Source organism: Lytechinus pictus, chromosome 5 (genome assembly GCF_037042905.1).
Source record: "Lytechinus pictus isolate F3 Inbred chromosome 5, Lp3.0, whole genome shotgun sequence".
Taxonomy (NCBI): domain Eukaryota; kingdom Metazoa; phylum Echinodermata; class Echinoidea; order Temnopleuroida; family Toxopneustidae; genus Lytechinus; species Lytechinus pictus.
The window spans coordinates 39,478,931-39,495,103 of NC_087249.1; the positions used below are offsets into that span (position 1 = coordinate 39,478,931).

Consider the following 16,173-nt stretch of genomic DNA (forward strand, 5'->3'; position numbering starts at 1 on the left):
ACCGACGCAAATATAGCGCAAACATTCACAACTGATTGATACGCGCCGTATAATATAAGCTAAAACAACAACAACAATTTTTTTCACAGGAGAATTGAGAATGCGTTACATACACGTTCTTTAAAAGAGTCTAAGTAGTGGAAGATGGCGGGGCTTTAATAGTTTTGAATTTGTTTAATCACCCGGTCTGGAGTAAAAGACTACACTTTATTATCATCTTATTCCACAGGAATGAGACGGTGGGGTCTTAAAGTTGATTTTTTTTATTATTGATATAACAGGGTCTGGGGTAAAGACTACACTCTATATCCATGTTATTCCAAACGATAGTGGGTCTTAGTTTTTAAGATTTTTTGAAAAAGTTTTGAAATAACCGGGTCTTGGGTAAAGACCACTCTATATATATATATATATATATATATATATATATATATATATATATTTATATATATATATATAAATATATATAATTACAAATACAAATTAAATTGAAAAGTATCAATTTTAGGGAAAGTGCTCGATGTTTCAACTGAAGCAGAGCGTTATAGGAATTTTCCTCATATATATATATATATATATATATATACACATACAATGGTGTGTCTGGAGTACATTTGCGGGTAAGAGAGTTATTTGCCGGCGATCTTTAAGTGTAATGTGTTATACGTTTGAGGGTGTTATAACATTGTGGGTATAACATCTCTCGCCCGAATGACCAAAAAAAAAATTGTGCCCCATTTGCCTTGAAAGTGCCTCAGGCAGTGTTCGAAATTGAGTGTCCCTTAAATTTTAGTCTGGTGCCCCCCCCCCCTCTAAAAAGTGTTTCATTGCCGATGGCACTGCATGTAGCTTCTCCCTTATGCAGGCATGTTTCTCATTTTAACAGTAATGTTTTGAAACATTTCATGAGAAATAGCCTTAATATTGATAAAAACAGTCATTTGCACATATCCCGGAGGTTTGCACATTTCCCGTGAAAATTGTTCATTTGCACATATCCCGTCGTCACGTTTGCGCAGATGCCGTTGATAAATTTTGACAGATTTGCACATTTCCCGGCGTGGCGTTTGCACAAATACCGTTGTTTGCACAAATCTCGGCGAAATTTTGCACATATACCGTTGTTTGCACATATCCCGGCGTTTGCACATAACACGGCTCCACAGACCCCCTCGTCAAACCTTATCAACTTTGAACCAGGCTGAACTTGCCCTTTAAATATTCAATTGATAATTGATTGATTGATTGGTTTTATTTGTCAGGTAAAATATAACAAGTACATGAATAAAATAAATGAAGTATAAACAAATACCGAGATGGCTTATTTCCAATGGTGTCCTAACATAAGTAATTGATGACAAAGAACATTTATGAAAAACACTCATAAAAATCTACAAACTACATCAATTAAGTCTAGACCACTCACTTAACGAGATGAATTGTAAGACTTAATATATAAAAAGACAAAAAACAGTCAAATAAGTGCGACAACAAAACTTTCAATTGATCAACATGATGCTCATTTTGTTTTAACAGAGCTTCTCCTAGTGCTTGTATTACAATCTTGCCGGGTGTCTATCGAAATTTTCTGTGAAAAAGGGGCCCCTGATAAAATGGCTTCCAAAAAAGGTTTTTGATGTTAGAATGAATTCAGCTGTGTATCAGAGAGACATTTCGGGAGTGTCTTGGGATATTATTACAACTCTATCTTGCGTTCAATCATTTTCAGGTTCAAAAAGCAGGTTTCTATCTTCTCGATTTTTGTGATGAGTCAAGGTCTTGTCCACGTCGTAAACTTCGTCTTTAACTCCGATCTCATTTTTCTCTGAAAAAGAAAAGAAAATTAAAAAGTATTCACACATATAAAAATGTTTTATACGAAGGGAGATACCCATCTGTACCTATTTTCTAAGTACAGTATGTAGCATTTGTAATCCATTTCTTATGAATCAGGCCCTATCATTCAGAAATCGTTCTTGCAGTAAAGGTCAAGTCCAACAATAAGTTGATTCGAATAAAAAAAAAGGAAAATGAAACAGGAAGAACATTGACAATTTCATCAAATCAGATGCAAATTAGGAGAGTTACGACATTTGAAAAATTGCCTAAAGGTACTCGTTCCCGGGAATCAAGAAAAGTTGGAAAGTTTTGTTACGTGTTGTCCTTGGCACCATCTTCATTACGAAGATCACCGAGGGAATTTGCTAGCAGGTGTCAATAATCAGCAAGTCGCGCAGCACATGAATGCAAAAAATAATGCAGAGTTAGATATTCAACTAGTTACTTGTAACATTTTGAAAAATGACCGTTTTTCTGTTTTAAATCTCGAAAATAGAATCAATTTTCACTCAATAATTGTTTTTTTTTTGCTTTTTCCGTTCCAGGCAACCAGTGGAGTTCTCTCAGAAGAGGTGTAGTGGAACTTAACTTTGGGACACGAATATTGGACTCTTTTGCAACGTAGAAATAATATTACGCGAACTGAGACTTCGGTAGTCATCTGCTTGCGCTGTCCGCAGCGCCCTCTTGAATTCCGGGAACAATTACCTTTAATTTCACTAGACAGTTATGATTATGTATAACACAAGTGATGTGCAAATTATTGACCCGGTGAGGTTACACACTCAATATTTCTCTTGCATTTTATCAAACATGAATGTTAAAACATTTATATTTTTTGTTGATATGACGATATGATAAACTTTTGAATCTGTTACTATTTTATTATACATGAATTCTTTTGAAATATTAAGATTTTTTTCATAGATATGACGATATGATAAGTTCTTGAATTAATAAAGATAAGCTGTGATAATGATGATCACACAATCATGTAGAGGATAAACTAAAACCACGAATTGCATTATTGGAACAAAAAAAAACCCAACAAACTTGATTATAAAACTTATGATCTTTTCGTATACTATGTACTAACTTAGTCGCAGTTTGCAATTGAAATTATTCAATTATTATTCTAAATCAACTGAATAGGCCAAAATACATGAACTATGAAGCCTGTCTATGAGATGACAATGTTGTCATTGTATAGTCAGTGAAGCAATGAGCCAAAACATTCGAGGGACCAGACATGGCGTATATAGGGCAAAACCTCTAAGAACCTGCTTTTTAATACAAAAGCCTTATTTTGTGATATATTTGTTGATATGATATTCAGAATACAATACCACACACTGTTAGAAAAATAGAAGATTATACAGAAAGAAATATAACCGAATCATTCTGTAAATTGTTATAACAAAAAAGATTTTCTAGAATTTTTCTACAATTTTACAGAACAGGTCTGTTTAAAATAAAAGGGGAATCAATTTTATTACAATAAATTTGTAAGGTTACATAAACCAAATACCAATTTTCTGTCATTTTACACAAAATGCATGTAAGATTACACAGTGCAGAAAGATTACAGGTGTTCTTGAGACTCTGCTGCAGGAACTTTTGTTTTTTTAAGTAGAAATTTTCTAACAGTGATATCACCCTTCCCCCTTTCCCTTTCCCCCTTTTCCCGTTCATTTTCTTTGTCTTAAGAATTTGGGGGTCAATGGCCCGGCCAAGCACCCATCATACGCCAGTGGTTGTAGCGTATATTCAGAAATATCAACTTACCATCATGATCACAGTCTTCATGAGAAGTTGATAGCCGAGCGGAACGGCGGCGACTACAAACCTGAGCAACTACTCCATCTAGGGATTCAATGTTGAAAGATGTTTGTGTTGTTGATTTTTTTTCCAACGATACAAAATAAGGTGGTTTTTTAAAGAATCTATTAGTCCAAATTTTCAATTGCTGTATGCAGATCTCATGTATTGAAGGTATATTTCAGGTGCATGATAATGGACTGTAATCATTTTAAATGGATGGTCCGGGCTGAAAGTATTTATATTTTAATAAATAGAGTAAAATTCACTAAGCAAAATGCCGAAAATTTCATCAAAATCGGATAACAAATAACAAAGTTATTGAATTTTAAAATTTAGCAATATTTTGTGAAAACAGTCGTCATGAATATATGGGCTGATGATGTCACATCCCCACTTGTTCTTTAGTATTTTATTACAAGGGCCGCGGAACGGTTTTCAAAGTGGGGGGGCTGACCATGCTAAAAATCACAATCATATGGTAATTTTTACGTTTTTGTACACGGTTTTGGAAAAAAAGTGGGGGGGGGGGGGCTGAAGCCCCCCAGCCCCCCCGCTTCCGCGGCCCCTGTATTATATGAAATTAGGTTTATTCAACTTTTATGTAATAACATACGAAAACGGACAGTGGGGATGTGACATCATCAGCCCACCTAATGAATATTCATGACGACTGTTTTCACAAAATATTACTAAATATTGCTATTTAAACTTAAATAACGTTATTATTTGTTGTCCGATTTTGATGACATTTTCGGCATTTTGCTCAGTGGATTCTACTCTATGTATTAAGACCATCCCTTTAATTAGACAAGCAAAACGTGAAATCCCAATAAGGCAGCTCAGTCAATGCACATTAATGACGACATGCATACATGTAATTACCCTTTCATAAAAAATTATGCAAACTGGGGAGCGTTTCATCAAGATTTTTCTCCGACAAGTTGTCATATCTGACATCTTTCCTTGATTTTGATTGGCTGTGAGGCACTATTACTATGGTAACTGTCGGATAAAACAGGACTTGTCGGATAAAACGTCCGACAAGTCCTTTCATGAAACGCTCCCCAGGTGCAAAATGATGCCCCCGATGCTACGAAAACTATCTGGCTTTAAGCGCGCAGTAAGAAAAAAAAAATCGTCCACGGCGCGGAGTAACATCATTATAATACACCCTCTGGGCTTAGCTTTTAACCAAACAGAGTATACTTACAGTTATCCATACATTCAGCCATTAGAATAATTGCAACCAGATATAGAACCAGAAGACGCTTCATTTTGATAGGCGATTTTGAAGTGATCAATACAGGAAAAGCTCAAGAAATCTCTGTCCTCTGATGGCGAATTAAGAAATGAGACAACTACAACAACGATCAACTACAAGTTCGACGAGCCATTTGCAACAGTTGATTTTTTGCAGTAAAAAAAATAGGGACATAAATGAATATTACGGTCCACTGATTTAGAAGTCAAAATAGAATAATAGATTTGGTACACCGTACGTTCCCTGGTCTTTCTGGCATTTATTGAAGCAATTTCACCAGTTGAAAGAGCCTGTCCTTATAGTAGCTTTGGTAACCACAAAACAAAAAAAGTATTAAAAAACAACAACCAACAAACAATTTTTTTAAATAATGTGAGAATCAGTTACTGAATACAGATTATAAAAATGTGTATGCCTCTGATAAACATGCGTCGGGTTTGAGGCCGCCTCCAACGCCGGCTAGTTTGAAGCCGCCTTCAGGCCTGTAATTTGGGTGGTGATCAGTGCACATTCGACGAAAGTAGACTATGGCCGCCTCGAGAGCATTAACCCCATACATATAAGTCGCCTACGGTCCTCTGCCTGATCATGTCAACATTTTCTATTGTTCATTAGCAATAATTATTGTTCGCTCTTTCTAGTCCAGTGGTCAAGTCGGTCTGAGTCCACTTGTGGGTAATACAAATCCCAAATGCAAGACTGACTGACGCCGGCTTGAAGGAGCCATTAAACCACATTCAAAGTGTACTTTAAATAATTATAGTTTCAATTTCACTCTTTGCTAAATACGAAAAGCGCTCGAGAGACGAGCAAATGGAAGAACGGGCATGAATAACTCAGCATAATATAAATGACAAATAAAAAATAAAGCAGCCATTTATATCGCCAGGTAATGCAATAGAAAATTCGCAGTTTATTTATTGTAAGTGTAAAATTGGTAACGTAACATGGTAACTATTAAACCATGTAGTCAGAGAGAGATCTAGATGGTATTATCATTTTTTAACTTGTATTTGAAGCTTGACTGTCGGCATGGACTTTTTATATTTAAAAAAAAGTTCATTTCATATTTAAAGGACAAGTCCACCCCGACTAAAAGTTGATTCGGATAAAAACGGAAAATACAACAAGCATAACACTGAAGATTTCATCAAAATTGGATGTAAAATAAGAAAGTTGTGACATTTTAAAGTTTCGCTTAATAAAAAAAAACCAGTTATATGCACATCCTGGTCGGTATGCAAATGAGGGGACTCATGGCGTCACCCACTCACTAGTTCTTTTATATTCTATTATATGAAATGTTATATATTTTGATTTTTTTCCTCATTGTCAAATGGGAAACAAGATTTTATTGCTCCCTGAACATCTTGAATTTCTATTTCTTTATAATTTTGTGGTTCAGTCAAGTTGGTCATTGTTGTCAAATCTGTTAAAAACAAATGAAATATTGAATAATTCAACCAATAAAGAAACAAAAGAAATTGTGAGTGAGGGACATCATCGACCTTCTAATTTGCATATCACTGAGTTGTGCATGTAACTGTTACGTGAAAAATAAGAGAACTTTCTTATTTTATACACATCGATATCCAAATTTAATGAAATTTTCAGCATAATGCTTGCTTGATTTCTCTCTGTCGATTCAAATCAACATTTTTCTGGGGTGGACTTTACCTTTAAACTTGATTATTTATCATTTAAACTTGACTATCTGAAAATGGAAAATAAGAAAATATACGGATATTGGCCTATCAACATGATCAATTGCGGCGATATGAATTTTACTTGAACAGAGTATACTGGAAAGAAGACGGGCGCCCTCTCTAGATTTTTTTTCTCGAAAAGGTGACGTATCCTGCAAATTTGTTCTCCCTTTTACCATGTTGACATTTTTCATTTGATGAAAAAATAGCAGGATCCGAAGAACAAGGGGGGGGGGGGCTGAACGGGCTTTAGTCCCCACTTTTTTTTTTCTACAAAACTGTGTACAAAAACGTAAAAATGACCATCTGATTGTGATTTTTTGCATGGTCAGCCCCCGCACTTTTTCAAAACTGTTCCGCGGCCTATTTTCACAAATGCTATATCTCAATCGGGGGCGACGTGGTCTACTGATTATGTCCCTCGTCTTTCCAACATAGGGACATGGCATGTTTTCCTTCAGCAAGAAATTTTTTTCCCAAAAATCTAAATCTATATTTTAGTGTCATACTTCATTTATTGATTGTTATTATTAATAATAATAATAATAATAATAGCTGGATTTATAAAGCACTTTTTGGCAGAGGATACAAAGCGCTGCTATTATTACCCCGGCTTTAGCTCGAGCTACCATCACCGGCGCTCAGTGCATTCAAGGAATTATTCCTGCCGGGTACCCATTCACCTCACCTGGGTCGAGTGCAGCACAGTGTGGATAAATTTCTTGCTGAAGGAAAACACGCCATGATTCGAACCCACGACCCTCTGTTTCAAAGGCAAAAGTCAGAACCACTAGACTACGACGCACCCACGATATGATATTAACATCATGCTCTGTAGTTAATTCAAGTGTTATGATGATACATATTTTCGTTATTGCATTGAATTAATTATATTGATGTTTATTTTGTTGGAAATGAAATGAAATGAAAATTTACCTAACCAACAGTATGTGCTGCACTCAACCCATGTGAGGTGAATGGGTACATGGTAGGAATTTATTCCTTGAAACGCAGTGCGCTTAACAGCTGCTGTGCTAAAGCCAGGGTAATTATGCTGTATTCGCGCTTACAGACTTCTGATAGAGTAAGTGCTGAGCGCTATTACAAGCAAGTATTATTATAATTATTATTAGTTATTTTGCTATATACACCGGGATGCCGGTTTATACATTTATAATTTCGATGAATTTGTACTTACAAAGTGAATTCAAACCAGAATTCAGGCCAGAACTCTGTAGTCGGGTTTAATTTAAACCTAAGTTCTGATTCAACTATGGATAGCCAAACGTGACAAAAATCTCCAACAGCAGAAGCCATGCCATTTTCGTGCTCATTTGATAAATCATTGGTAAATCATTCATAACTTCCTGGGAAAGATACATGAGACAGTTATAGCTGTAAGTTGTGTCTTCACCATGCACCACTAACATGTCATGACTGAAGAACGAGGAAATACCACAGTCAATGATAACAAACATATTATAAACATGCAATGTACACCAAATTTTGACCTCTTTGGCTTTCCATAATATTAGCTCAGAATTTATAGACCATGGACTAAGATAAGCTGGAATCCAGAATGCTTGCATGAAATCTATCATGTGTTAAAATAATGCGCCCTCAATCTGAAATGTGGCTTCCTTTAAGATATATCTTTGAGTCAAACAGAACTGTTTATACGTAAAAGCAGTAGAGTGAAATGGTAAATCTTAATTAATGTATCTATTCAGTCAGCTCGCGTACATGTCCAGTTTCAGTTTGTGAAACCGAACTCACTTTTCTGTGTGTGCAAATTTGACTCCCTTCCTTTCCGATCAAAGACATAAGCAATGATGTATTGTTGATCGATTTGGAGTCCGTTTCGCCTATGTGACCGTATCATCATACATGTACTTTAGCTGGGCAAGTATCTCTGCTAGATGGGACACAGTGACACACGGTGTGTTCACAAGGTGGACTACATGAAAATATTATCCACACTGTTGAAATGCTTGAATTCAACAGTGTGAAGATATTATCACACTGTGGACACCTCGACGGTGTGACTGTTCACATCATGTTCACATGGCGACTATACGGTGCTTCACATTCTCTTGAAATGCTTAATTTTTGTTAAAAAGTGCACACCTACTTACCAAGAATGCGTTTAGCATTTAATTTACATGTATTTGAATGCAGGATAAAAGAGCATTGCCTATGAAATGCCTTGCTCACGGGCATAGGTGCCGCGGCCGGGGATCGAACCCTGGACTTTCCATGCATCGTCAGGAGCCTTAGACCACTCGTCCACGGCACCCTGTCGTGAAGGCGATTTCACATTGTGTTCCACACTGTGAACACACTGTGGGGAAACAGTCTTCTTTCCAGTAGGGATGAAAGAGTCATCTCCTCTCAAGAAAGATTCGCTCGTCCTATAGCTGTTTACATGTTACATCCAAATAAACACACAGTCATACATGTATTCATCCAGAGATGCCACTGGTGCCCCCACTCACACTCACCAAAATGCGCACAGTCCGATCATAGCTAATACGTTATTCTCAATGGAATACCATCGATCGGTTTGAAGATAGTTTCAGTGGTGTGACTGGAACAAAAACATTATAACTATGAGACTATGCGGTTATATAAGTGAAGCCCACGGCTGTGGATGGTATATATTGATAATGCCTGACACCTATAATCTTGCTGGTACCGTACAGATACAGATGAATATATAAGTCGAGTCAAAATAAATGGAGGTATGCTTGCGCTACACAAAACGATAAGCGGTATGGTATAAGTGATAAGTCAAACGGTAAAATATATAGCCTTCATTGATGGATACCCCCCAAAAAGAAAGAAATGCAGGAGGGGGGGGGGTATATGACAGAGTGGCATGAGAGAAAGAATAAACAAAAATAACGTACACATCATCACTCCTCACTTTAGTACCATCATTCACTTACATTCAATTCAATTCAATTCAAATTTATTTTTCATTCTTCAACATAATATAAATATGTACAAGATAAATTGATTCAATTTAAACAAAAGCATGGACAAGATTCAACATTCAATAAGTAATTCAAATATAGATTAACGTGTATGTCAATTTTAAATCAATATAATCAATATAATTAAATGTAATTAAAATCAATATAAGTATATATCATGAGAAGAATGGAGGGGTCCACTAAAAAGCAAAACAAATACATTACTGTATGTGAACAAACATTTACAATATTCATTTTTAAATTATGTTCTGGAAAAGTATGTTCTGGAAAATTATGTTCTATGGAGCGTTTTATCTGCCTCGCTAGCTGAACTTCTTAAAATGTAGTGGGAAAGGTGAATAGAGGACTTTTGCAGCACCGGTCGTACAGGGAACTAAATCGCTATAAGGTGGCAAGGAAGTGTTATTCAGGCATATTGATTACATGAAGTGAACCTTCTAACGTTTATGTCACATTATCAACATAGTATATGCTTCCTCTGCAAAAAGGAAATGACGTCTAACCCATAGAACTTAACCTTTCTCGGAGTTCCGTATACAGAGGTTATTGTGTTGCTTAGGATAGCCAAGACTTCATCTTCATGGAACAGTCACACCGACGAAACCGTCTCCAAACCGAACGATGATATGCTATTCGGAATAACGTGATAGCTTTGATCGATCTGGAATCGGTTTCGTTGACGTGGCTGTTCCATGAAATCTTGGCAATCCTAAACATTTCATGTTTTGCTTACAGCGGTTATTCACGTATTCACTCTCGAAGAGTCATTTCCTTATCAACATTTGTTAACAAAAAAATTAATATACTTCGGGTCAGTCTGCAGCTCAGACAATCACAAAAAAAATTGTAAGGAGATTTTAAAGGGATACACCAGCTTGTATCGGCCGTATAATATTCCTGTAGGTCGTTTTGTAAAGAGGGCTATAAAATGTATGATTGAGAGGGATGAAGCTAGGTGCCACTCTCGATGGGAACCTTGTAGGTTCTATGAAAGGTGTATCTTATAAATAGAAACTGGTTTTGAGTACAATACGTGCTGGTTTCATTTTGTGTTTTCCTTCTCCACATAAATGACTAAGGTGGATAATCAGTGAGTGATGTACTAGAAAAATGCATGTTGACAAAGACGTAAACTCACATACAGAAATGGAGGGAGGAGAAAAGAGATAGAGGGGCAGATCGAGAGCAAGAAAAGAAAAGAAACGATGTAGACTAGAGAAATGTAAAGAGAGAAGGGGTAGACATTTTAGAGAGAGGGAAAAAAGGCAGAGAAAAAAAAGGAAGAGCGAGATAGAAAGAGAGAGAGAGAGGGGAAGAGATAGAGAGAGAATGGCAGAAAGTGGTTAAATGCAAACACACCACTCCGCATTTTCCGCGAAGGTATTTCTGCATGTCGGACCGCCACAGCATACACGCATTCTACATCACACGACACGCCACCAGCAAAGCCATTATAACCACGAATAAACCGGAAAGTTGGGCATTTCTCAAGTTGTGCTCAGATCGATCAGTCGCGCAGTACACCACTACTCTCACCGACTCGACAAAACGTTCAACTTGTGTTCCTTATCAATGCACATATAGGGAACAGTCCATCGGTGTGTTCTGGTGAAAAATCTGTACTAATCCGCAATCATGTCATCCGATATAGAACCTTTCCCGGCGGTTGTTGAGCTAAATGTTGGAGGCCAAGCGTACACCACGGCTTTGGGAACCTTAACAAAAGACAGGGATTCCTTGCTAGCCGAGATATTTACCGGCAGATGTGAGTCGGGTCTGGTGAGCAGAGACTCGAGAGGTAGATACTTCATTGATAGGGATGGCCAGTTGTTCAGGTACATTCTGGATTACCTACGGACTAATAAGCTACTGTTACCAGAAGGTTTTACCGAGTCATCTCGCCTGTATGAAGAAGCAAGGTTCTATCGTCTAGCCGGGCTCATGAGCCTCCTTGGATCATCGCCTACTCCACACACGAACGCGGCGTCGAATTCAATATCAAGCAATGGTACCTCAGGCAAGGCCGCTGGGTTCCTGACCATCGGCTACCGAGGGACCTTTGCCTTCGGTCGCGACGGCCTTGCCGATGTAAAATTCAGGAAAGTGTCTCGGATCCTGGTTAGCGGGAAGGTATCGTTGGCAAGGGAGGTCTTTGGGGACACTCTGAATGAAAGCCGTGATCCTGATCGCGGTCAAAGCAGCCGTTACAGTGCCAGGTTCTACCTAAAACACATTTACTTAGAGCAAGCCTTTGACATGCTAGCAACCTCTGGTTTCAAATTTATCAGCTGCTGTGCATCTGGGACAAGCTCGCAGGTCGGTCCAATGGAGACCGAGGAAAGTAAATGGCATCATTACAATGAATTTGTGTTCCAACGACCATAATCTTGGACATGATTGGATATTCTTCAGTCACCAAGGAACTTGATGAACATTATTTAGTGTGATACTCTGTCGGTTCAGATTTTATCTTCAAAAGGAAGCTCTACATTTTTTTGTCGCATAATAGATTCGACGTATAGGATTTGTCAGATGGGACAGAATAACAATTTTGATGAATTTGGAGTAATTCAAGGACAATCTGGATATGGTAATTTGTTGGTGTTAAGTATACGCGTTTAGACTGAACAATTTAGAAAGATTAAACATGTCTTTAGAAATACCTTTGTAACAGACACAAACTTAGTCTCGTTCTCGAAACATGACCTTTTCAGTTATCTCAAGACGTAAATGATACGGAGTGTATCACTTCGTTCTATTATCTCTTTGTCAGCAAGTTCTTTGTGGAATATTTCACCCTTGCTGTCATGGGCATTTCCAGTGGATTTACTTCTTAAACCAGTGGAGAGTAGATGTAGTATGCCTACCCAATGATACGTACGAATCCTTGGAGTGAATTGTACAAGTAGTGTCGACAATTTTGCATTATAGCCACATTGAATTATTCTTTCTTAATTTCTATATTCGAGGAGCTTTATGATTAGATTATAATTGTTTTTATAGTTCGTAATCGTACACGCCCTACAATAGACCGTGCCTGTATCTACGCATTTTACAACGTTCCAATTGCAATATAATTTGGCCTTTGGGATATTATTTCGGATTGTGTTACAAGTTAGCTATATCGTCAGACATATGCTTGATGTCACGACAAGCCGCTACTGATCTGGGAAAAATATATCATTAAATTTGCATGACACGAATCGGATAGCTAGGAAAAAAATCCATCAAGGATAAATTCACACCAAACGAAAGTGAATAGTAAGAGGTTCAGCCATGATTATGCTGGTATCGAATTTTATGGAAATGGAAACCGAGAGACTTCATGCATCGGTGATCACGCTACAAGCTGGTCAATGTTGTACAACACTTTAAGCTGTGTCGCAGAACGAACTTTAAGTATGTTTTTCTTCTGTTTTATAGTTATCATGACCAATGAATTCAATGAGCGAAGTCAGCCAAAACGGATGCCTAAAATGGAAGGTAGGGTATATCATTTTTAGCCCGAATGTCCATGGTGCCGAGTTGCCGACGCGATCAAGCAAATTGGAGACGAATTATTTGCCCCTGCAACGTGTGAAAGGGAGGATAGATCGCCACCATCTTTGTGCCCCCTCCCCGCCTGTCTATCCTAGTTCTCTGGATGATCGCTACCGCTTGCACCCCTGTCAATATACCACTTTGTGATGATCAAATAAATACATTAAATATGAATGCTTTTTCCATACTCCTTCCATCCCCGAGCCCATTATGCTCGCCAATCATGTTGATCCACAACCCAGGAACCTATAATTACGATGCAATCCCTGTGTTTTCATTCTCGGCCAGTATGCCAACAACCCCTCGCTCCGTCGTTGCATATCATCTCTCCGGTTTTCTATGATCATATTTTCTTCTTTGATTGATGCAATTAACGGAATTGCGCTATCAATCAGATAGATGCCTCCTTGTGGTGGCACGATACAACGTTTCATGCACCAATTCACGATGTATATAATAATGCCCCTGGGAATTATCTTCGTTGTCTATGAAAAAAGAAAACTATAAGAGGAATATATAAATATAAACTGGAAATGCTCTCTGTAAACATGAAGAACCGAAGTATTTATGTGTAGACCTATTTACTGCACTAGTTTTGGTTTCTCAGCCATATGTTTTTATTTCGTAATCAATATGCCTGCTGGTGTATTGTTTAGCACGGTGGTTTATGCCACCATCTTCTACGCGGTATAGTATTTCAATTTTAAAGGGATGATACAGATTTAACAGGAAATCGGCCCTAAATTTGAATTTACAGCGTGGAAACAAACTGCTCAAACCTTTCATTGGCTTAGATAAAAGTTACTTTAGTTTAAAGGGGACTATGAGTAGTATGAAAGATTTATGAAATAGATTTTACTTTAAAAAGAACCAGAATTTCATACTTAATTGCTAGCAAACTAAAGTGTAATACTTGTAATGATACAATATAGCATCATAGCCTTTTACAGGCGGATCGTGTGTGCATATTATGTGCAAATAATTTACTCGTCACTTGTTATCTTGACAAATACCTCTCTGTTCAATAAGTTCTTAATTACAAAATATTGTTCTAGAGTCATTAAAAAACAGTTTATATTTCCCAAGTCTGTTGTAAAAATAAAGTGCAATTCATTAGGAACTCTGCAAAGCTAAATTTAGAGTACAATTTTGATGTTGTGTGTGTTTCTCACTTGTATATAAATTCGTTTCTCCAAGCTTGGAACGATTCTGTCTTATATACTTACCCTTAACTATTTTTTTTTCATTCGTTAACGGAGACAAAAGTTCATGTCAATATCTCGTCCACGCTTTCTCGTCCAAGCTGTTCAAATACACAAATTGTGCCTCCGACGCTCTGTCTTTTTCTTTCGATACCACTCACTTGTTTGCCCGACATTTTGGGAGTAATATGCGACATATGTTACCAAGCCCGCAACCTTCGTCGCTTGAGAAATTGAAAGGTCAATTTTATAACTGGGTAACAATGGTATCATGCTGATCAAAAAATGCGATATAGAGCCAATCTCGTGCATGGATCAAAGGAAAAATACTTTCTCACAGATATTCCGTGAGATTGATTGTCCTCTTTGCCTTTTACATTCTGCATACCGTGTTTATATTCATATTGAATAATATGCATTCCGAAAGCCATCTTTTGTTGCGATTTTGCCTGTGTCATCAATGTATCATTTCAACATTGTCTGTGTGTGTTTACCTAACGATGCGAATATTATCATATCACGAGAAGGCATAACCCACTAATGGACAATTCTTAAAGACACTACGTGTTAGGGATCCACAAAAAAACTTCGAGTATACATGTATTCAGTCCTACTTTAGCAAAAGGAAGCAAGAGAGGAGTAATTTCCTGGAAAAGAGCAAGAATTGTGTGAGGGTGTGTGTGTGATGTTTTCATTGGTAATATACACATACACACTTGCACTGTGGTTGACGGGACATATCTCTTAGCTCTATCAATGTTTTCCTGTATTTTGAATTAGATAAAAATAAAATAAAGCATAAACATATCAAAACCTAATTTCGGTTGTTATGTTTCCTCGCTTCCTTTTGCCAAATAGGGCAGAAATGGTGTTTTGTAGAGTTGTAGAGTCGTTGTTGATGGTGACGTATGCATCTCGGGCTAAACTAACAATCTCCCATGAACTGACATTTGAAAGAAGACTTGAGTGATGCTGGTTTAATATCCGCCTTTTAGAATCACCCTTGTTCCTCACATCTTAGTCATTGTCTCGTCAAAGAATCCGACTCCAAACCGACTTAGTATGCCATTGGACATAATGTAATAGATTTTTTGCGTTCTGGAGTCGGTTTTGTTGATGTGACTGTAGAATTCTGCTACATGCAGTCCAATAACGTATCCGACTCCAAACCCATCAATCATATGCTTTTCGAAATAACATGACAGTTATGATCGGTCTTGAGTCGGTTTCGTTGGTGTGCCTGTAAAATTCCTCTAGTCACACTAATGTATCCGACTCCGAACCGACTGAAGATGTTCCATGCAATATAACGTAATAGCTTTGATCGGTCTTGAGTCGGTTTCGTTGGTGTGCCTGTAAAATTCCTCTAGTCACACTAAGGTATCCGACTCCAAACCGACAGAAGATTTGCCATTCAATATAACGTAAAAAGCTTTGATCGGTCTGGAGTCGGTTTCATCGGTATGACTGTATCATTATGGTACATGCATGCTCCCGACTCCAAAATGGATCTTATGCTACTCGATAAAAATGTATTAACCTCGATCGATCTGGAGTCGGTTTTCGATTACATTCAGTTCAAGTTCAGAACACTCGATGTTCTTTATTAATTTTCATTAAATCAATATCGAGTTTTGATAGACACGAATGGAAGACTTGTAATAGTTTCTACTAAAGAGCAACTGTTAACCAGTTTTACATTGAGACTACGTGAAAATTGCATGGCCCATGCAAGCGACTATCAATAATTATATGAATGGAGTAGACTGCAAACTGTTATTTTGGACTTTGAAACCGGGATGAGATTC

The 16,173-nt window shown here is 37.4% G+C and overlaps 1 protein-coding gene and 1 long non-coding RNA gene across 2 annotated transcripts; one reads left to right on the forward strand and one right to left on the reverse strand.

Moving 5' to 3' along the window:
• Positions 1 to 1,235: 1,235 nt before the first annotated feature.
• On the reverse strand, positions 1,236 to 5,061 carry LOC135154141 (uncharacterized). Its single transcript, XR_010293558.1, has 3 exons — positions 4,871 to 5,061; positions 3,625 to 3,702; positions 1,236 to 1,825 (listed from the first exon to the last, which is right to left on the reverse strand). It is a non-coding gene; the product is annotated as an uncharacterized LOC135154141 (long non-coding RNA).
• Positions 5,062 to 11,035: 5,974 nt separating this feature from the next.
• LOC129260221 (BTB/POZ domain-containing protein KCTD8-like) lies at positions 11,036 to 14,298 on the forward strand. The gene has a single exon (XM_064100359.1). It carries the CDS (start codon positions 11,259 to 11,261, stop codon positions 12,006 to 12,008), a length of 750 nt encoding a protein of 249 aa, XP_063956429.1. The 5' UTR covers positions 11,036 to 11,258; the 3' UTR covers positions 12,009 to 14,298.
• Positions 14,299 to 16,173: the final 1,875 nt, after the last annotated feature.